Source organism: Bos grunniens, chromosome 6, assembly GCF_055505025.1.
Source record: "Bos grunniens cultivar Pamir isolate PY7600 chromosome 6, Bosgru_T2T1.0, whole genome shotgun sequence".
Classification (NCBI taxonomy): Eukaryota; Metazoa; Chordata; class Mammalia; order Artiodactyla; family Bovidae; genus Bos; species Bos grunniens.
In genome coordinates, this window is record NC_141170.1 from 96,355,540 (window position 1) to 96,376,955 (window position 21,416).

Sequence of the window (21,416 nt, forward strand, 5' to 3'; positions counted from 1 at the left end):
AGAGACACAGAACAAGGCCTTGATGAGGATGATCTTGACAGAGAATTACCACATCTGCTTTAGGATGCAAAGATGTTCTTTTAAAAAATGGTTATTTTCAGAGGTAACTTTAAAACATCTTGATGGTAGTTTCAAACATCTAGAACAACAGTTATTTAAGTGTGACTAAGGAACTGGCGACCCACTCCAGTGTTCTTGCCTGGAGAATCCCAGGGACAGGGGAGCCTGGTGGGCTGCCATCTCTGGGGTCACGCAGAGTCGGATATGACTGAAGTGACTTAGCAGCAGCAGCAGCAGCAGCAGCATACGGGATCCCTGGGGACTTTTCAAGGCGATCTCTGAGTTCAAAACTATCTTCACAGTAAAGCTAAAACATTATGTGCCTTTTTCACTCTTACTCTTTTGAGGGGACAGTGGAATTTTCCAGAAGCTACAAGATGTGTGATGACATCATTCTGACAGCTAATGGAATGCGTGTTTGTATATTCTTGTGTGTTCTATAACAGAGGTTGAGTGTATAAAGAGGTGGGTTTTCAGAGATTAGCTCAATGTGTTCTCATTACTACTCTGCTCTTACCAGCTGTTGGTGGTTATTCCTGCTATCATCTCTGTAGCCTCATTACTGTTCAATAAATTCTTATTTTTAAAGCCAAAGTTTTCCCTGCAACTTATACAGAAACACAAAAGGATGAGGTACCTTTGGTGAACTTGTTCAAGTAATAATTTTTAAGTTGTCAAATAAAAATAAATTTTTATTTTTGAGACTCATTTAATGATATTTCATCTCATTCTAAAAGTAAACGTATTTATAATGTTTTTCCTAATTTTTATCTTAAATTATTGTCTTAAAATGGGACTAGAAGATTAACATTCTCACCTACCACCACACTGTCTACATTTAAAAGTGCTGGAAAAAATAAAACTGATTTATCAGAGAGTCTTCTGACTCAAGGAAGGGAGGAATCTACTCCAAAGAAACTGGGGAAAATAATAAATAAGAAACGAGATTGTGATGAAAGCCATATTCCCTTCAACTTTATAGATGGTAATAATTTATCTTACAGTGCATTATGCAATTGGAGAAGGAAATGGCAACCCACTCCAGTACTCTTGCCTGGAGAATCCCATGGACAGAAGAGCCTGGTGGGCTACATTCCATGGAGCTGCAAAGAGCTGGACACAACTTAAGTGACTTAGCACGCACACATTATGCAATGGAACATTTAAATAATAATAATATTTATGGTGCCAGTTACATTGTAGTATCACTTTGAGACCAATCATTCTAAGTATAAAGAAAAAGAAGTTGAATATTTTAAACTTAGATGTGATAAGCTCTTCTAAAGGCTAATACATTCTTTACTACACTGTAGTACATTGTTTATGTCATATTATAATATTTTTTGAACTAGAAATGAAAAAACCCACTAGCACAGGGTTGGTTATCACACTGCATTTACTAGAGAAGCACACGTGCTAGCTAAGAGAGTGTTACAGAGGGTAACATTGCTGCTGCCTTGGCAGAAATCAAGGCAGTGTCTCCAATTTGTGCTGGAGTCATTATATTCCTCACCTTCATGCATTTATTGGTGGGAGGAGCCAGTTTCACTTAAGGACGTCCTTGATAAAGCAACAAAAAATCATTAAATCTATTAAATCCCAATCTTGAATACACGTCATTGTAGAAGTCTGTGTGATGAAATGATGAAGTGGGAACTGTGAATAAAGCATCATGCAGGATGGATGTGTTGAGGAAAAGCATCTGGGCCGCAGTTTGAGTTGTAAGCTGAATTAGCCATCTGGTTCACAAAGCTTTATTTTAACTTGAAAGAACCACTGGACAAACTACGTTTATTCAGATTGGTGACTTGCTAGACATTTTCTTGAAAATGACTAACTGAGCCTTTTCATTTCAAGGCAAATAACAGTTAAAAATTAGAATTTAGAAAAACTTGTACACCCTACCAAGAGCTTGAGAACTTCCCAATACTTAAAAACATTTCAGAAGTTATTGACTGTGATATTAACAAATGTGAATGTGATTTTTATATACTGAAATGGTTTAACATCTGGAAACATTTAAAAATCTCCAGAAATCAACATTTTTCAAATAACCCATGCATTATATTACAATATCATACATGCATAAAAGACCCATCACAACGCGAGCCCAGAAATAAACTCACGCACCCATGGTCAATTACTTTTCGACAAAGAAGGCAAGAATATACAATGGGAAAAAGTCTCTTCAGCAAGTGGTGCTGGGAAAGCTGTAAATCAGTGCACATAAACCAGTGAAGTTAGAACACACCCTCACACAGTAGACAAAAATACACTCAAAATGGCTTAAAGACCTAAACAGAAGACGTAACACCATAAAACTCCTAGCAGAGAACACAGGCAAAGCATCCTTTGACACAAATCTCTTAGGCTGGTCTCCCAAGGTAATAGAAATAAAAGCTAAAATAAACAAATGGGATCTAATCGAATTTACAACTTTTTGCACAGCAAAGGAAACCATAACCATAAACAAGACAAAAAGAACCTATGGACTGGGGGGGAAAAAAAATGTTTGCAAATCATGTGACTGACAAGGGATTAATCTCCAAAATTTACAAACAGCTCATGCTTCCAGGGCTTCCCTGGTGGCTCAGACAGTAAAATGTCAGCCTGCAATGTGGGAGACCTGGGTTTGATCCCTAGGTTGGGAATATCCCCTAGAGAAGGCAGTGGCACCCCACTCCAGTACTCTTGCCTGGAAAATCCCATGGACAGAGGAGCCTGGTAGGCTACAGTCCATGGGGTCGCAAAGAGTCGGACAGGACTGAGCAACTTCACTTAGTACTTCATGCAGGTCAATATAAAAAAACCAAGTAACTCAATCAAAAGATAGCCAGAATACCTAAACAGGCATTTCTCCAAAGAACAGATACAGATGGCCAACAGGCACAGGAAAAGATGCTCAACATTGCTAATTATTAGAGAAGTGCAAATCATAACTACAGTGAGATATCACCTCATGCCAGTCAGAATGGTCATCATTAAAAAGTCTAAAAATAACACATGCTGGAGAGGGTATGGGGAAAGGGAACTCTCCTACACTGTTGGTGGGAGAGTAAGTTGGTGCAGTCACTTTGGAAAACAGTATAGAGTTGCCATATGATCTAGCAATCCCATTCCTAGTGATACATCCAAATGAAACTATAATTCAAAATGATACATGCAACTCTTGTGTTCCTAACAGCACTATTCACAATAGCCAAGATACAGAAACAACCTAAATGTCCAACAGAGAAATGGATACAGTGGATGCCGTATATATACAATACGGAATACTACTGGATGAAAAAAGCTGCTCACTGATGCAGTGGGTCTGTTTCATAGGTAAGTTCATTTGCATCACATTTAAGATTCCACATACAAGTGATATCGTATGGTATTTGTCTTTCTGACTGACTTCACTTAGTATGCTAATCTCCGTGTATATCCATGTTGCTCAGTACTTCATGCAGCTCAAACAAGCCTTCAGTTCTTGGTGAAAATGGTTGGGACAGTCAACCAAGAAACCTTGGTTTCTTCAGGTAATGTAAGATCAGCATTTCTTGTTGCTTCTCCTGGCACTCCTCTTCAAGTTTGGGAGTTTTTTCCTATGTAAATGTTCATTTCTTCACAGTTCGTTTTTGCAAAATAAATAGCCTTCAAATTTTTTTAAGAGTTTTAAAAGCTTGGAATTTCACTGTACATTGTTTAAAGCATATATATTTGTATCTGATTAACCTCATCTAAAATTCTACACTAAGGACAGAAAAATTCAGAAGGAAAAAGCCACACTAGCAGAGGACACAAATGAGCTGATTCATACATGTCCACATTTTCTTTGACTCACACAGGACTTTAAAGCCAAGATTATCTTTTTAGAATTCAGCCTTCTGGTGCCCTAGCTTCATAACAAGCATTCTTTTTGTCTAGGAAAGACTTTCTGCAGCTTTTTTCAATGATGAATTGAGATTAAAAAGAATGAATAAAATTTTTCCAAATTTCCAGAAAACTTCACAGATGAAGAGATATTTCTGGGCTTTGCTGATAGCTCAGTGGTAAAGAATCCACCTGCCAATGCAGGAGACATGGGTTTTGGTTCAGGAAGATCCCACATGCCTCAAAGCAACCAAGCCTGTGAGCCACAAGTACTGAACCTGTGCTCTAGAGCCCGCAAGCCACAACTACGGAAGCCTGCGTGCCCTAGAGCCCGTGCTCCCCAGCAAGAGAAGCCACCACAGTAAGAAGCCCGCGCACTGCGACTAGAGAGCAGCCCCTGTTTGCGAGAACTTGAGAAAAGCCCATGCGGCAATGAAGACCCAGCACAGACAAAAATTAATATTTTTTTAAAAAAAGAGATGTTTCCAAAAGAGCAAATTCGGCAAGTTTCAAAGAATGATTTTCAGGAAGCAAAGCAAAATTTGGGATTAATCGCCTTGATTTTTGTATGAACTCCACGGTTGATACTGGCCACATATGCAGTACTCTTATGGAGCTAACCACAACAGAGGTTTATAAAAAAGGATCCAGGTGTTTTAAGATACCTGTAAGTACAGCAGCAGTCTTTCCAGAAATAGAAGACTACTTCTTTATTTCAACTCTATCACCTTCTCTATGGACTCTAATCTAATATCTGATTAACTCACACATTTGATCGCTGTATGGAGCATCTGGAGTGCTACCAAAAAGAATTCCAAGGTACTCTGGGGTTTTTTTAATAACTGCCACCACTGATGTCACATTTTACTTTGATTCCTTAGTTTTAAAACAATTATCTAGTAAAAAAAATTAATTTCAATTCTAAAGATACTAAAATTAGCAAAACATCTCATATGTACTCAGTCACTTCAGTCATGTCCGACCCTTTGGGACCCTATGGACTATAGTCCACCCTGTTCCTCTGTCCATGGGATTCTTAAGGCAAGAAAACTGGAGTGGGTTGCCAATTCCTTCTCCAAGGGATCTTTCTGACCCAGGGATCAAACCCACATCTCTTCTGTCTCCTGCATTGCAGGCAGATTCTTTATCCAACGAGTCACCTGGGAAGCCAACATTTTATATATGAACCCAAATATGCACTTACCAAGCAAAATATTATATATTACACATCACATTTCACACTTTTCTCTATTTCAAGTTTTTTTAAGAAAAGACTTAAGTTTTTCAGAACAGTTTAAGACTCACAGCAAATAAGCTGCAAAGCTTATCCCATGATCCCATACATCAATATCTACCCCCATTATCAACATCCACAGTGGCACATTTGTTACAACTGATCAACCCATACTGATACCTCATAATCACCCAAAGTCTATAGTTTACATTAGGGCTCACTCACAATGTTGTACATTCTATGAGTTTGGACAAATGCATAATGCATGTATCCATCACTATTCTGGTGTTAGAGTGGTTTCACTGTACTAAAAAGCCTCTGTGCTCTACCTATTCATCTCTCCCTCCACCTCCCAACCTGTAGCAATACCACTGATCTTTTAACTATCTCCATAGTTTTGTCTTTTCCAGAATATCACATAATTGGAATCATTTCAGATTAGCTTCTTTCACTTAGTAATATGACTCACATTCTAAGGTTCCTCTTGAAATAACTTGCTTGACAGACTTTATAATACCCCACCACTTACTTTCATTTTTGTAATTTACTTAAAGTACTCATTAATTTTGCCTCATGTTATCTCCCGTCATACTAAAACTATTTCTCCAAAGTTACTCCTTTTAACAAAAACAAATTTCAGACAAGATATTCTTTCCTGTCCAAAAGAAATACAGTCAGCACTTTCCCTTCCCCACAGTGCCTGCATTCTTTTTAAGACCCAGTACATCTCTGCTGCATGGGCTACAACGAAAATCTGTAACTTCCCCAAGGCATTCTGTCTGAGACTGTGTTGCTGGCTTGCAACCTGTCCAGTAAACATAAAAATTAAAATGCATATGTCTAATGTCGATGGAAGACAAGCAAGAAAGACATAAGCCTAACAATATGGATTTCAATGAGATACTTTAAAAATATGAAAATATTTTTGCCTAAAGCAAGCCCAGGATAACAATGAAACCATCAGGAAACATGAACAATAGAGAGCCGATAAGAGAGGGCCGAAGAGCCGGAGATGAGGGAAAAAATTCCTCTTTGACACAGTACTGAGTGTTAACAAGCATGTGAGCATGAGTAAAGGCGAAATACAAACACTTTGGAAAACAGTTTAGCACTCTCTGTAAAAGCTGTACCCATGCATACCCTAGCATTCAGCAATCTCACCGCCAGCAGAAATTCTGGTGGGGGAATACGTGCACCGAGGGTCATACAGTAATGTTCATAGCAACATTATTCAGAAAAGCCAAAAATGGAAACTACCAAATCTCAACAGCAGAAAGTGTAACACAATGAAATATTACAAAACAGTGTAAGTAAACAAACTAGGGTTACACACCACAATGTATCTAAATGTCACAAATATAATGTTGAGCCAAGATAGCCAGTTAGACAAATGATGTAGTTCCATGGAAACAAAACTGAAAACCAGGCAAAAATAAATTATAGTGTTAGAAGCCAGTTGTGGATCTGCAGAGAGGAAAGCGGGTAGTAATTAGGGAAGCTGGCAAGAGCCGGGAACCTCTGAGGTGCTAGTAATTCTCTTGTTACTCAGTCAGGATGACAGCTACATGAGTGTTCAACTTCTGATCATTCATTAAACATTTTACTTATGTTCCATTTCTTTTCTCTTGTGTGTTATACTCTGCAATAAGTAAACACAAATCCCAGTCTGACACATTCCCACCAAATAAAGGCTGGAAAGAACTCAGACTAAGAGACTCCTGCCAGGAAACAGATTATGATGGCAAGTAGCAGTCACATCTCTTCACTTGCTAAATAATGGCAAGTTCGAAAACATTAAGAAATTTGGGATGGGCAAGAAACTGAATTTCCTGGAAGAACTACTCCAGATGGAAACAAAGGTGAATTAGGTATCAGCTCTCTTAAACAAATTTGGAAATAATTTATACTTTTAATCTACATTTCAGATGCCAATACTGATTTCTGAAATTTGCAAAACAGCTCAAATTTTTACATCATTCTGATTTCCTCTTGTGAGCAATCATGTAAGTGTAGGAAGGCATAAGAGATCATTCAATTCAACCTCTACCAGTCAAATGGACATAAAAACTCTTTAAAGTTCCCTGCAAATGAGTTTGGAGTTGCTCTTCAGTTACCCATTCTAGCATAAACACCTTGACTCTGGTACAGCCTCTCCTGGGAGTAACCTCAACCTCAAACACTCCACTTCAAGCTCTCGTCTTCCCTCTCGTTGGTCCTACTACAGCTGAATGAAAAAATACCATCAGTTCAGTTCAGTTCAGTCACTCAGTCATGTCCGACTCTTTGTGACCCCATGAATCGCAGCACGCCAGGCCTCTCTGTCCATCACAAACTCCCAGAGTTCACTCAGACTCACGTCCATCGAGCCAGTGATGCCATCCAGCCATCTCATCCTCTGTCGTCCCCTTCTCCTCCTGCCCCCAATCCCTTCCAGCATCAAAGTCTTTTCCAATGAGTCAACTCTTCACATGAGGTGGCCAAAGTACTGGACTTTCAGCTTTAGCATCAGTCCTTTCAAAGAACACCCAGGACTGATCTCCTTCAGAATGGACTGGTTGGATCTCCTTGCAGTCCAAGGGACTCTCAAGAGTCTTCTCCAACACCACAGTTCAAAAGCATCAATTCTTCGGCGCTCAGCCTTCTTCACAGTCCAAATCTCACATCCATACATGACCACTGGAAAAACTATAGCCTTGACTAGATGGACCTTTGTTGGCAAAGTAATGTCTCTGCTTTTGAATATGCTATGTAGGTTGGTCATAACTTTCCTTCCAAGGAGTAAGCATCTTTTAATTTCATGGCTGCAGTCACCATCTGCAGTGACTTCGGAGCCCCCAAAAATAAAGTCTGACACTGTTTCCACTGTTTCCCCATCTATTTCCCATGAAGTGATGGGACCAGATGCCATGATCTTTGTTTTCTGAATGTTGAGCTTTAAGCCAACTTTTTCACTCTCCTCTTTCACTCTCATCAAAGAGGCTCTTTAGTTCTTCACTTTCTGCCATAATGGTGGTGTCATCTGCATATCTGAGGTTATTGATATTTCTCCCGGCAATCTTGATTCCAGCTTGTGTTTCTTCCAGCCCAGCGTTTCTCATGATGTACTCTGCATATAATTTAAATAGCAGGGTGACAATATACAGCCTTGATGTACTCCTTTTCCTATTTGGAACCAGTCTGTTGTTCCATGTCTAGCTCTAACTGTTGCTTTCTGACCTGCATATAGGTTTCTCAAGAGGCAGATCAGGTGGTCTGGTATTCCCATCTCTTTCAGAATTTCCCACAGTTTATTGTGACCCACACAGTCAAAGGCTTTGGCATAGTCAATAAAGCAGAAATAGATGTTTTTCTGGAACTCTCTTGCGTTTTCCATGATCCAGTGGATGTTGGCAATTTGATCTCTGGTTCCTCTGCCTTTTCTAAATCCAGCTTGAACATCTGGAAGTTCACGGTTCACATATTGCTGAAGCTTGGCTTGGAGAATTTTGAGTATTTAATAGCGTGTGAGATGAGTGCAACTGTGCGGTAGTTTGAGCATTCTTTGGCATTGTCTTCTTTGGGATTGGAATGAAAACTGACCTTTTCCAGTCCTATGGCAATTGCTGAGTTTTCCAAATTTGCTGGCATATTGAGTGCAGCACTTTCACAGCATCATCTTTCAGGATTTGAAAGAGCTCAACTGGAATTCCATCACCTCCACTAGCTTTGTTCTTAGTGATGCTTTCTAAGGCCCACTTGACTTCACATTCTAGGATGTCTGGCTCTAGGTGAGTAATCGTACCATTGTGATTATCTTGGTCATGAAGATCTTTTTGTACAGTTCTTCTGTGTATTCTTGCCACCTCTTCTTAATATCTTCTGCTTCTGTTAGGTCCATACCATTTCTGTCCTTTATCAAGCCCATCTTTGCATGAAATGTCCCCTTGGTATCTCTAATTTTCTTGAAGAGATCTCTAGTCTTTCCCATTCTGTTGTTTTTCCTCTATTTCTTTGCACTAATCGCTGAGGAAGGCTTTCTTATCTCTTCTTGCTAATCTTTGGAACTCTGCATTCAGATGCTTATATCTTTCCTTTTCTCCTTTGCTTTTCGCTTCTCTTCTTTTCACAGCTATTTGTAAGGCCTCCCCAGACAGCCATTTTGCTTTTTTGCATTTCTTTTCTGTGGGCATCGTCTTGATCCCTGTCTCTTGTACAATGCATGAATCTCAGTCCATAGTTCATCAGGCACTCTATCTATCAGATCTAGTCCCTTAAATCTATTTCTCAAGACCGGGGACAGACTGTGGCTCAGATCATGAGCTCCTTATTGCCAAATTCAGACTTAAATTGAAGAAAGTAGGGAAAACCACTGGACCATTCAGGTATGACCTAAAAATACCATAAATAACAAATTAAAGAACCAGCTCGCCTTCCAGTTACATTATCTCTTTCCTTTATCCTTTCTTCCTCTCATCACCTTCACAGCTCTCTTCTGAATCTCCTAAGGAGCAAAATTACAAAACTGATTAAAGTGTTATTGTTACGATTTTAATGAGCTAAAAAAAATAGTACCTTGACTTCTACGTGATACAGAATTATCATTCCCCTAACATTTTAGAATAAGAAGATAACTTCAAAAACCACAGAAGAGAAACATACTGAGTTTTGAATTCAAGCCTCACCTAAACTTTAAAGTATTGCTCAAATATGATAAATATAATTAGCATGTATAAAATCAGGATAGGCAGAGGGTTCAGAAAACAATTTTAAACCTACCACATACCTATAATGGCTTGCAAAACACCACCAAACCAGCCTAAAATGTCACCATCAGAAATCGGTGGTTCTAGGATAGAAAACCCAGAGATACACCCATGCACCCTATGGTCAATTATTCTATGACAAAGGAAAAAAGACTAAACGATATTGGAAAGACAGTCTCTTTAACAAACGGTGCTGGGAAAACTTAACAGCCACATGTAAAAAAGTGAAATTAGATCATTCCTTAACTCCATACACAAAAATAAGCTCAAAATGGATTAAAAACCTAAATGTGAGACCAGACACAATAAAACTCCAAGAGGAAAACATAGGTAGAACACTGACATAAATCACTGCAACATCTTTTTTGATCCATCTCCCAGAATAATGGAAATAAAGGCAAAAATAAACAAATGAGACCTACTTAAACTCAAAGGCTCTTGCACATGATAGGAAACAATAATCAAAATAAAAAGACAACCCTGATTGGGAGAAAATATTTGCAAATGTTGTGACCAATAAGGGATTAGTCTCCAAAATTTACAAACAGCTTATGATGCTTAATAGCATCAAAACAAACAACCCACTCAAAAAAAGAATGGGCAGAATACCTGAATAGACTTTTCTCCAAAGAGGACATACTGCTGCTGCTGCTAAGTCGCTTCAGTCGTGTCCGACTCTGTGCGACCCTATAGACGGCAGCCCACCAGGCTCCGCCGTCCCTGGGATTCTCCAGGCAAGAACACTGGAGTGGGTTGCCATTTCCTTCTCCAATGCATGAAAGTGAAAAGTGAAAAGTGAAGTCGCTCAGTCGTGTCCGACTCTGTGCGACCCTATAGACGGCAGCCCACCAGGCTCCGCCGTCCCTGGGATTCTCCAGGCAAGAACACTGGAGTGGGTTGCCATTTCCTTCTCCAATGCATAAAACTGAAAAGTGAAAGTGAAGTCGCTCAGTCGTGTCCGACTCTTAGCGAGCCCATAGACTGTAGCCTACCAGGCTCCTCCGTCCATGGGATTTTCCAGGCAAGAGTACTGGAGTGGGGTGCCATTGCCTTCTTTGAAAGAGGACATACAGATAGTCAATAGACACATGAGAAGATGTTCAACAGTGCTAAATGCAAATCAAAACTAAATGCTAAATGCAAATGCAAAATGAGATATCACCTCACATGGGTCAGATGGCTATCATCAAAAAATCCACAAACAACAAGCTGGAGAGGGTGTGGAGAGAAGGAACCCTTCTGCACTGTTGTTGGTGGGAATGCAAATTGATACAGCCACTATGGTGAACAATATAGAGGTTCCTTAAAAAACTAAAAATAGAGCTACCATATGACTCTGCAATCCCACTCTCAGGCATTATCTGGAGAAAAACATGGCCCAAAGAGATATATGCACCCCAATGTTCATTGCAGCACTGTTTACAATAGCCAAGACATAGAAGCAATCTAAATGTCTACCAACAGAGGAATGGACAAAGAAGATACTGTACATATATGGAGAAGGAAATGGCAACCCACTCCAGTATTCTTGCCTGGGAAATTCCACAGACAGAGGAGCCTGGCAAGCTACAGTCCACGGGGTCACAAGGGTCAGACACAACCAAGTGACTAAACAACAGCACATTCAGGAAATGCACCAATCACAAGTTCAGCTGCATAAATGATCAAGGGGTGAACGTGCCCGGGTAAGCAGGTGAAGGAACAGAACACGCGAGCAACCTTTTCATGCCCCTGCCCTGTCACTACCCATCTCACTTCCCCAAACGTAACAATTAACCTGGGTGCTATCAATGACAGATTTTTTTTTTTAAGGTAAACTTTCATTTTCTTCAATTCAACATAATTTATTGGGCAACCATAATATGCCTGGTGCTGAGGAGACCGGTAGTGAAAGAGGAATCCTGCTCGTGGAGCTCACACTCTGCTGAGAAGAACAGAGTAATTCAGTAAATCAGTAGTTACAAGTGTTCACCGTGCTGAGTGTTCTGAGAGTAGAGGAATGACGGGAGCTGACATCAGGGTACCCTGGCAAGTCACTGGGTTTCAGGATACACTGAGTGGAAAGGGCAAAAATTACAAATGGCGTATGGATCAACAAATGGTTGTGTTGTCAGAATGCCAATTAGGGCTTTGTTTTCAGCTGTATGAACATTAGGGCCACTTCATTCTTCCCGAAGTTAAGAAGTATATGGGATGTGTGGTGCAGAGGGGAATATATTGTCACTGGAGCTGACTCCAAGCTACCAAACTGTGTACGAGGCTCCAGCTAACTGAAAGACATGTGAAGTGAATATACTGAAAACATTGCAAAACAAAATTTCTCTCTACAAGAGAAAAAAAAAGATACAGTACATATAAACAATGGAATTACTCAGCCATTAAAAAAGAATGAAATAATGCCATTTCCAGCAACATGGATGGACCTAGAGAGTGTCACAATGAGTGAAGTAAGTCAGATGGAGAAGGAGAAATACCATACAGCATCCCTTATATGTGGGATCTAGAAAGAAATGATACAAATGAACTTGCTTACGAAACAGAAAAAGACTCCCAGACTTAGAAAATGAACTTAGGGTTGCCAGGGGAAGGGATAGTTCGGGACTTTGGGAAGGTCATGTACACACTGCTATATTCAAAACAGATAACCAATAAAGACCTATGGTACAGCACATGGAACTCTGCTCATTGTTATGTGCCAGCCTGGATGGGCAGGGGTTTTGGGGGGGATGGAAACATGTATACGTATGGCTGAGTCCCTCTGCTGTTCACCTGAAAATACCACAACATTGTTAATCAGCTATATCTCAGTATGAAATGTTTTTGGTGTTAAAAAACTAAAATTAAAAAAAGAAATCAATAATTCTTTCAAAGTGAAGATACTGTGACTCTCAGAAAAGAGACGCACAGTTTTCAACCCCAGTGCTGCCTCACAATCCTATCACAGTCCCTTAGCCCTCTCCAGCCTTTTCTCAAGTCTTCACTTTCCTCAAATATCTAGCTTGGCCCCCATTACTTAAGTAACTTAAGTAGTTCATCCCTTGCCGATGGCTACAATGATCTATATTCTGTTGACTTACACATCAGTATCTTTAACCTAGATCTAATTCTTAAACTCTAGACCCACATAATGAAGTGCTCATCAAATATTATTTTGGGAGTATCTCTCGATCACTCCACACAAAACACCTGTAACACAGAAATAATTTTCATTCCTTCTCATCTTCCAAATGTGTTCTTCGTTCTGAGTCTTTGACACAGAATTGCCACCTGACATTCAGTGGCACAAACCAGCAAATTAAGAATCATTCATAAATCATCCTCTCCTATCTCTATACATCTTTAAGCCTCCTAAATTTCTCTCAAATTTTACCTCCTAAATCTCTCTCAAATCTAACTCCTCAGCAGTTGTCATCTTGTGCCTGAGTTACCGCCATAATCTTCTGACTAATCCTAATAAATGACTAATCCTAATCCTGTCATTCTTCCAATCTTATCTACATAATCTACATAAAACAAGTATGATCACTGCTCTCCCCTTGCTGCTGCTACTGCTAAGTCGCTTCAGTTGTGTCCGACTCTGTGCGACCCCATGGACTGCAGCCTACCAGGTTCCTCCGTCCATGGGATTTTCCAGGCAAGAGTACTGGAGTGGGTTGCCATTGCCTTCTCCTGTAACTGCATAGTGATACACTAATTCAAACTTACTGCTATGGGGGAAAAACACCATTTAATGAGACATGAAGACAAAGCACAAACCTGACTAAGGAGACACACGCTGTGGACCACAGCAGTGCTGTGACCAGAGCAAGTGGGGGGACAGGGGAGGGGAGATGGATGGGTAAACTACAGCATTGGGGGTAGGAGGCTGGGGTCTGGATTGATGACGACTAAGCAGACAGCAGGATGAGACAGGAAATCAAAACCAATGATGAAAGCAGACACACCGTCAGAGAACTCCAACAGCAAGGAAAACATACAGAACTGTTCTTTTACAAATACTCGGCAAGAAATCAAGCAGGAAACCACAGAGAAATCGTCAAAGAATTTTAAATATCAACTAATTAGCCAATGATGCAAATTATAAAAACAGTGTGTCAAAAGACCACTTAAAACCCTTCAAAAATCTCCAATGTCCTCAGGACAGTTCAATTCCTTCACATGGCTTACTAGGCTCCATGGACTCTTGCCCGAGCCTATCTTTATAATATCATCCTATTCTACCTCACACTCAAACACAGCCACACGGAAATTCCTTTCACCTCCGCAAACACACAATATTCCTCCAAGACCCTGGCTTTGACACACTCTTGCCCTCTGCCTCTTTGCTGTACTGCAGGGTTGAATTCTATTGATCCCTCAGGGCACAGATCACCTGCTTTGCAAATCTGCCCAGGGTGGCCCTGCCCTGTGCTCACAGAGTGCTCTCTATTTCTCTAGAGTGCTTATCATACTTTATTGCAATTGCTTGTCTAAATATTTAATTTCCCAGCTGAATTATTAGTTTTACTAAAATCTCAGAAAGAAATGGACAGGGTGTCTTATTCACTGCTCTATCATCAGAGTCTATCAAAGTGGCAGGAACACAGTAGATGATACCTAAGTATTGAGTAAATGAATGAGCTTCAAAAATACTCTACAGCAGCCCCCGTGAACAGGCACATTGCACAAACACGCATTAACAAGAGGAGTGAGGCAATACGTATTCCTTTACTCCTGTAGCTCATCAATTGAAAGAGCGACATCTTTATATTAATAAACAATAATGCAACCATATTAGCCTGAATTGAAATAGACTTATATCCAACACACGCAACAAGTCAGAAGTTCCTTTTCTTTTTCTTTGGTAAGGTGGAATGACTCATTCTTTTCTACCCTTTCATAAAGATAACTCACAAGAAACTCAACATGGGAGAGTACACATGTCTTCTGTCAAGACAGAATGAGGGGGAAAGTCTTGGCTCTTTAGGTAACTCTAGGACATGCTCCCTGTAGATATTATGGACACACACACGCATACAGTGCCTTAGAAAACACAGAGCACAACTAAACAATCAAAAACAGAAAAGGAGCTCCTCAAGGGTAGAGCTCCGAACTGAGCTTGGTGTCTGGCCCACAGAAGAGGTAAAACCAAATGGGAGGTGACACCAGAGGACAACCACAGCCGGTGCCAGGTGCAAACGCCAAAGGCTGACGTCAGGGGAAAGGGGAAATCTATGGAAGTAATTAACACTACTTACTACACGCTATCCCAAGCCACACTGAAGTTACCTCATCTTTACTGTCCCCAGCATACATGCATGGAAATGGTATTTGAAGGACAATAAGGAGTCTGAAGCTAGTAAATACCAAGCAATCCTGAGTCCTGGCAGGACCTAGTCATTTCTTTAGACTAAAGTCAAATTGTATCCTTCAGTATCCTCTATCTGAGGTTACTATATGACTTATTTAAAGATTTAGAGGCAAAATACATGGTTAGACCTTCAGAGGAAAACACTTTTATTGCATTTTTTATTTATTTATTTTTAATTGAAGGATAATTACTTTACAATATTGGTTCGATCTCTGCCATATGTCAGTATGAATTAGCCATAGGTGCATTTTGCTTTAAATTCCCATCCCAGGTATATATGGAACAGGGGAGGATTGGTCCTTCTCGAGAGGTACTTCGACAGCATTACTTTAAAGTGCAAGGGCTGTTTTTCCCCACTGTCTTCTCTAGACAGCTCCACTCCCAATCTTGACTCAACTTTTGAATGTTTAAAGTAACATGAAAAAATACGCAGTTTTATGCCTAATGACTAAGAAGTTTTAATCCCAAAGCAGAACTGAAACATGTTGTTTTGGAGGAGGGATCCTGAAGTTCACCTATCACTTTGCCAGTCAGCATCAGAGAGCTTTCCTTTGCAATCGAAGATGGAGAAGCTTTATACAGTCAGCAAAAACAAGACCAGGAGTTGACTGTGGCTCAGATCATGAACTCCTTACTGCAAAATTCAAACTTATATTGAAAAAAGTAGGGAAAACCAATAGGCCATTAAGGTATGACCTAGGTCAAGTCCCTTATGATTATACAGTGGAAGTGACAAACAGATTCAAGGCATTAGATCTGATTGATAAAGTGCCTGAAGAACTCTGGATGGAGGTTTGTGACATTGTACCAGAGGAAGTGATCAAAACCATCCCCAAGAAAAAGAAATGCAAAGAGGCAAATGGCTGTCTGAGTAAGCGTTAAAAATAGCTGAGAAAAGAAGAGAAGCTTTCTTTCTTGATTCCAGGTAAAAAGGAAAGATATACCCACTTGAATGCAGAGTTCCAAAGAATAGCAAGGAGAGATAAGAAAGCCTTCTTCAGTGATCAATGCAAAGAAACAGGGGAAAACAATAGAAGGCGAAAGACTAGAGACCTCTTCAAGAAAATTAGAGCTACCAAGGGAACATTTTATGTAAAGATGGGTACAATAAAGGACAGATATGGTAAGGACCTACAGGAAGCAGAAGATATTAAGAAGAGGTGGCAAGAATTCAAAGAAGAACTAAACAAAACAGATATTAATGACCCAGATAACCACAATGGTGTGATCACTCACCATGAGCCAGACATCCTGGACTGTGAAATCAAATTTGCCTTAGGAAGCATCACTATGAACAAAGCTAGTGGAGGTGATGGAATTCCAGTTGAGCTCTTTCAAATCCTAAAAGATGATGCTGTGAAAGTTCTGCACTCAATATGCCAGCAAATTTGGAAAACTCAACAGTGGCCACAAGACTGGAAAAGGTCAGTTTTCATTTCAATTGCAAAGAAAAGCAATGCCAAAGAATGTTCAAATTACTACACAATTGCACTCATTTCACATGCTAGCAAAATAATGCTCAAAATTCTCCAAGTGAGGCTTCAACCGTAGGTGAACCATGAACTTCCAAATGTTCAAGGTGGGTTTAGAAAAGGCAGAGGAACTAGAGATCAAATTGCCAACATCCACTGGATCATCAAAAAAGCAAGAGAATTCCAGAAAAAAATCTACTCTGCTTCATTGACTACACTAAAGCCTTTGACTGTGTGGATCACAACAAACTGTGGAAAACTCTTAGAGAGATGCAATACCAGACCACCTTACCTGACTCCTGAGAAACCTGTATGCAGGTCAAGAAGCAACACTTAGAACCAGACATGGAACAACAGACTGGTTCCAAATTGGGAGAGGAGGAGGTCAAGGCTTTATACTGTCACCCTGCTTATTTAACTTATATGCAGAGTACGTCATGTGAAATGCTGGACTGGATGAAGCACAAGCTGGAATCAAGATTGCAGAGAGAAATATCAATAACCTCAGATATGCAGATGTCACCACCCTAATGGCAGAAAGTATAGAGGAACTAAAGAGCCTCTTGATGAGGATAAAAGAGGAGAGTGAAAAAGTTGGCTTAAAACTCAACATTCAAAAGACTAAGATCATGGCATCCAGTCCCATCACTTCGTGGCAAATAGATGGGGAAACAATGGAAACAGTGAGAGACTTTACTTTTTTGGGCTCCAAAATCACTGCAGATGGTGACTGCAGCCATGAAATTGTAAGCCTCTTGCTTCTTGGAAGAAAAGCTATAACAAATCTATACAGCATATTAAAAGGCAGAGACCTTACTTCGCTGACAAAGGTCCATATGGTCAACACTATGCTTTTCCAGTGGTCATGCATGGATGTGAGAGTTGGACTATAAAGAAGTCTGAACACCGAAGAATTGATGCTTTTGAACTGTGGTGTTGCAGAAGACTCTTGAGAGTCCCTTGGATTGCAAAGAGATCAAACCCAGTCAATCCTAAAGGAAATCAGTTCTGAACATTCATTGGAAGGACTGATGTTGAAGCTAAAGCTCCAATACACTGGCTACCCGATGTGAAGATCTGACTCATTGGAAAAGACCACGATGCTGAGAAATATTGAAGGCAGGAGGAGAAGGGGATGACAGAGGATGAGATGGTTGGATGGCATCACTGACTCAATGGACATGAGTCTGAGCAAGGTCTGGGAAAGGGTGAAGGACAGGGAATCCTGGCATGGGGTTGCCAACAGTCAGACATGACTGAGCAACTGAAAAGCTCAGAGAGGCCTGAGGATACAAAGCACACCGTGAGAGGGGGGTGGACTGATGAAACTACATTTGACGGTCAGAAGTTTAATCTCCTCCTGCCACTAGACTCTTTGAATGATAACAACCAGTTTTATATTCCCCAGACACAAGACTGGAGAATGTCCTCACTGGCAAAGCTAAACACACAGATACAGACACACACACACACACACGGAAGATCTATAGCTATACACGCGTGGGCATCACCATATGATAAAGCTGATTTCCACCTGAATACTGAACACTGAGGCTCATACGGGTCTTCTCGTCTGCATTTTTGTGATTTAATCTTCAGAATGAATCCATGTCAAGAATAACTGACACTCCAGAAAAGTCTCTAATATAAAAGAGTCTAAAACAAGTAAAGAAATAAATGAATGTGGAAAACAAAAATGCAAAGAGAACTTCAAAACTAGTAATTAAAATTCTCAGAGAAATAAGAAGATACTATAACCATGAAATATAAATATGGTGCATTTTTTAAATATCAAAACTTTGTAGAAATTTTTAAAGTGATAACAAAATATATGTAATTTTAAAATTTAAGATAATCCTACTGCATAGCACAGGGAACTCTGCTCAACATTATGTGGCAGCATGGATGGAAGGGGAGTTGGGGGGAGAGTGAATACATGTATATGTATGGTTGAGTCCGTCTGCGGTCTACCTAAAATTATCACAACACTGGTAATCAGCTATACTCCGACATAAAATGAGAAGTTTTAAAAAATTAAGATAAAATCAAGTAAATTTCCCAGAACACAGACTAAGACAAGATGGGATAAAGAAGGGGTTATCTAAGAATATTTCTCACTCTAGGAGGTCCATTCTGATTAATAGCTGTACCAGAAAAATAAAACAAAACCAAACTGAGTTTCAGGATCAGAAGAGCCCACAAGACAACCAGCACAACAAAACCAAAAATCCTCTCATTTTCGAATTTTCAAATATTAGATGATGAAAGATAACAAAATCCTAAAAGCTTCCAGAAGTAAACACAAACAGATCTATATAAGAAAACAGAAATTAGAATGTAATTACACTTTAGCTACAACACACTCTCAGGACTCTACTGAAGAAAGTGTTTTAACAAAAGTGGAGAGTCAAAAAAAAAAAAAGAGAGAAAGAAACATGGGTCCAAAGAATCAGGATTCTATTTTCAATCCAAGAGAAAGATGAAGGAAATACTCAGAACTCCTAGAAGACAGATTAAGGGAATTTCTAGAATGATAATAAAAGGAAGTTGCAGTTAAATAGAAGGTCTAGACAGTAAACAAGTAAGATCAGGGAGACGAGAAAATGGCCCTAGGAGACAGAGTTTCAAAATATAACAAAATTTTTTTTTAAAAAATGCAATAATAAGCAACAAATAGATTACCAGGTGAGTGTGACTAAATTTAAAAGGTATATTCGAGAGTTTGTATATGATTTAAAGGGAGTAAAAAATGAAAAAAAAAAAAAACTGGAAACATGAGGCAATTATTAACTGTAAGGAAAACAGAAAATTGCACAAGAAAGAAAATAAAATTTTAGGACACCATGTGGTTCAAGTTTGAAGAGCATTTTCATAACATAATAGTATAAACACTGAAAACTGAGCTAACTAATGGCCATATGACTACACTGGGAGGGAGAGAGAGGCAAGATGGATATATTGGGGGCCAAGGGGGGGTCATCAGAGAGAATCATGTAGGTTCCTCATCCTCTAGGTCTGAAGTCCATAGATAACATACAAACCTGAAAAATTAGGAAATACTGGTAGAAGCAGGTTATTTGAGGAAATAAAAGTAATCAGCAGAATATACAAGTAAAAGTTAAAAATTACTGATTCTGAGGAGTAGAAAACAGAAATAGAAAGGGTTGGATGGACAAGGGATTCTGTTTTTTCATATGAAACTTGTAGTAATATTTGAGCTGTAAAATTATATATGCCTTCCCTGTGACTCAGCAATAAAGAACCCACCTGCCAATGCAGGAGACATGGGTTCGATCCCTGGGTCAGGAAGATCCCCTGGAAAAAGAAATGGCAACCCACTCCAGTATTCTTGCCTGGAGAATATCATGGACAGAGGAGCCTGGTGGGCTACAGTCCACGGGGTTGCACTGACTAAATAACAACAACAAAATTACATATATCTATTATGTTGGCATAAAGCACAATTTAAAGCATAGTAGAATATAAATAAAATAATGTGCAATGTCTGGCCCATTAAAAAGATAAATACACACATATTAGAAGCTTTTAAATGCATATGACTATTACTAGCAACTATCTCCAAGTGGTGGGGTTACAGAAGTTTTGTTGTTTTCTTCTATTTCTATAAAGATCTGTATTGCTATTTTAACAAAAAATATACTTTTTTCACAAAATATCTTGAAGTATTTGCTTACCTTAGCTGATTTTTCAAAACGTAAGCCTCCATCCAGCTCAAAAATAACGCTCATGTTGTACCCAGTCTGGTTTCCATGTCCATGAGGCCACCAAGTTTCTACAATAATAGCCTTTTAAAAAATATTAACTTCGTCTAAGTAATCTGTGGCAAATTTTCAGCAAAATAATACAATAATTCAAAGCATCACAGCAACTTTTCATAGTCAAGCACAGAGCAATATCAATCCCCCTCCCTGTTTCATGTCAAATTATACCAATCCATAGATAATATTAAAAAAACATGACATGCTGGGAGTTTAGCATGGATTAATTTATATCAAAAGGGAAGAGAAAGAACAAAAAGAACAAAATAATGTGGACATTCAGAAAAACAAGTCTTCCCATTCCAACACTCAGTTCAGTTCAGTTGCTCAGTCATGTCTGACTCTTTGCGACCCCATGAACTGCAGCACGCTAGGCCTCCTTGTCCATCACCAACTCCCGGAGTTCACCCAAACTCATGTCCATTGAGTCAGTGATGCCATCCAACCATCTCATCCTCATTCCAACACTCAGTTGACATTCATTCTACATTCTTAACATTTAGAATTGAACTTTGAGGTGAACTCTTCTTTCAAGCCCAGAACTAGAAAAGTGTTTTGAGTTCTTACTTTATCTGAACAGTTACTGAATGCTGATTTGCTCCATCCTTTTCAGCTCACAATTGTCAATTGCAAGAAAAGAAAAGGAAAAAGAGAAAGTAAAATCCCGTCCACTTCTACTCATGAAAGATTATAAGTTGAGAATTAGAATTCTGTATTCAGAATAAGCACCAATATTTAAAATAGTTTACCAGTATCAAAAATAATCACAGCATTCAAATATGATGCTTAGGATGCATTTTGGATTTAGGATACTGCAAATACAGCAGAAAAATTAAAGTATAACACACCTGACTTCTTGAGAGGAGAGGATGCCAAATTAATCACATAACCTCCATTTTATTAATCTTAAAATTGGAAGAAATC

At 39.4% G+C, this 21,416-nt stretch overlaps 1 protein-coding gene across 7 annotated transcripts in view; it reads right to left on the reverse strand.

Annotated features, from left to right (window-relative positions):
• MANBA (mannosidase beta) overlaps positions 1-21,416 on the reverse strand; it is a 126,316-nt gene that overhangs the window by 72,613 nt on the left and 32,287 nt on the right. For all 7 annotated transcript variants that reach the window (XR_015165726.1, XR_015165725.1, XM_086406773.1 and 4 more), the window contains one exon: positions 20,409-20,519. Coding sequence is in view for 5 of the 7 variants with exons in the window: in XM_086406773.1 (XP_086262899.1) it covers positions 20,409-20,519 (111 nt within the window). In the remaining 2 variants the exon portion in view is untranslated. The remainder of the gene's footprint in view (positions 1-20,408; positions 20,520-21,416) is intronic.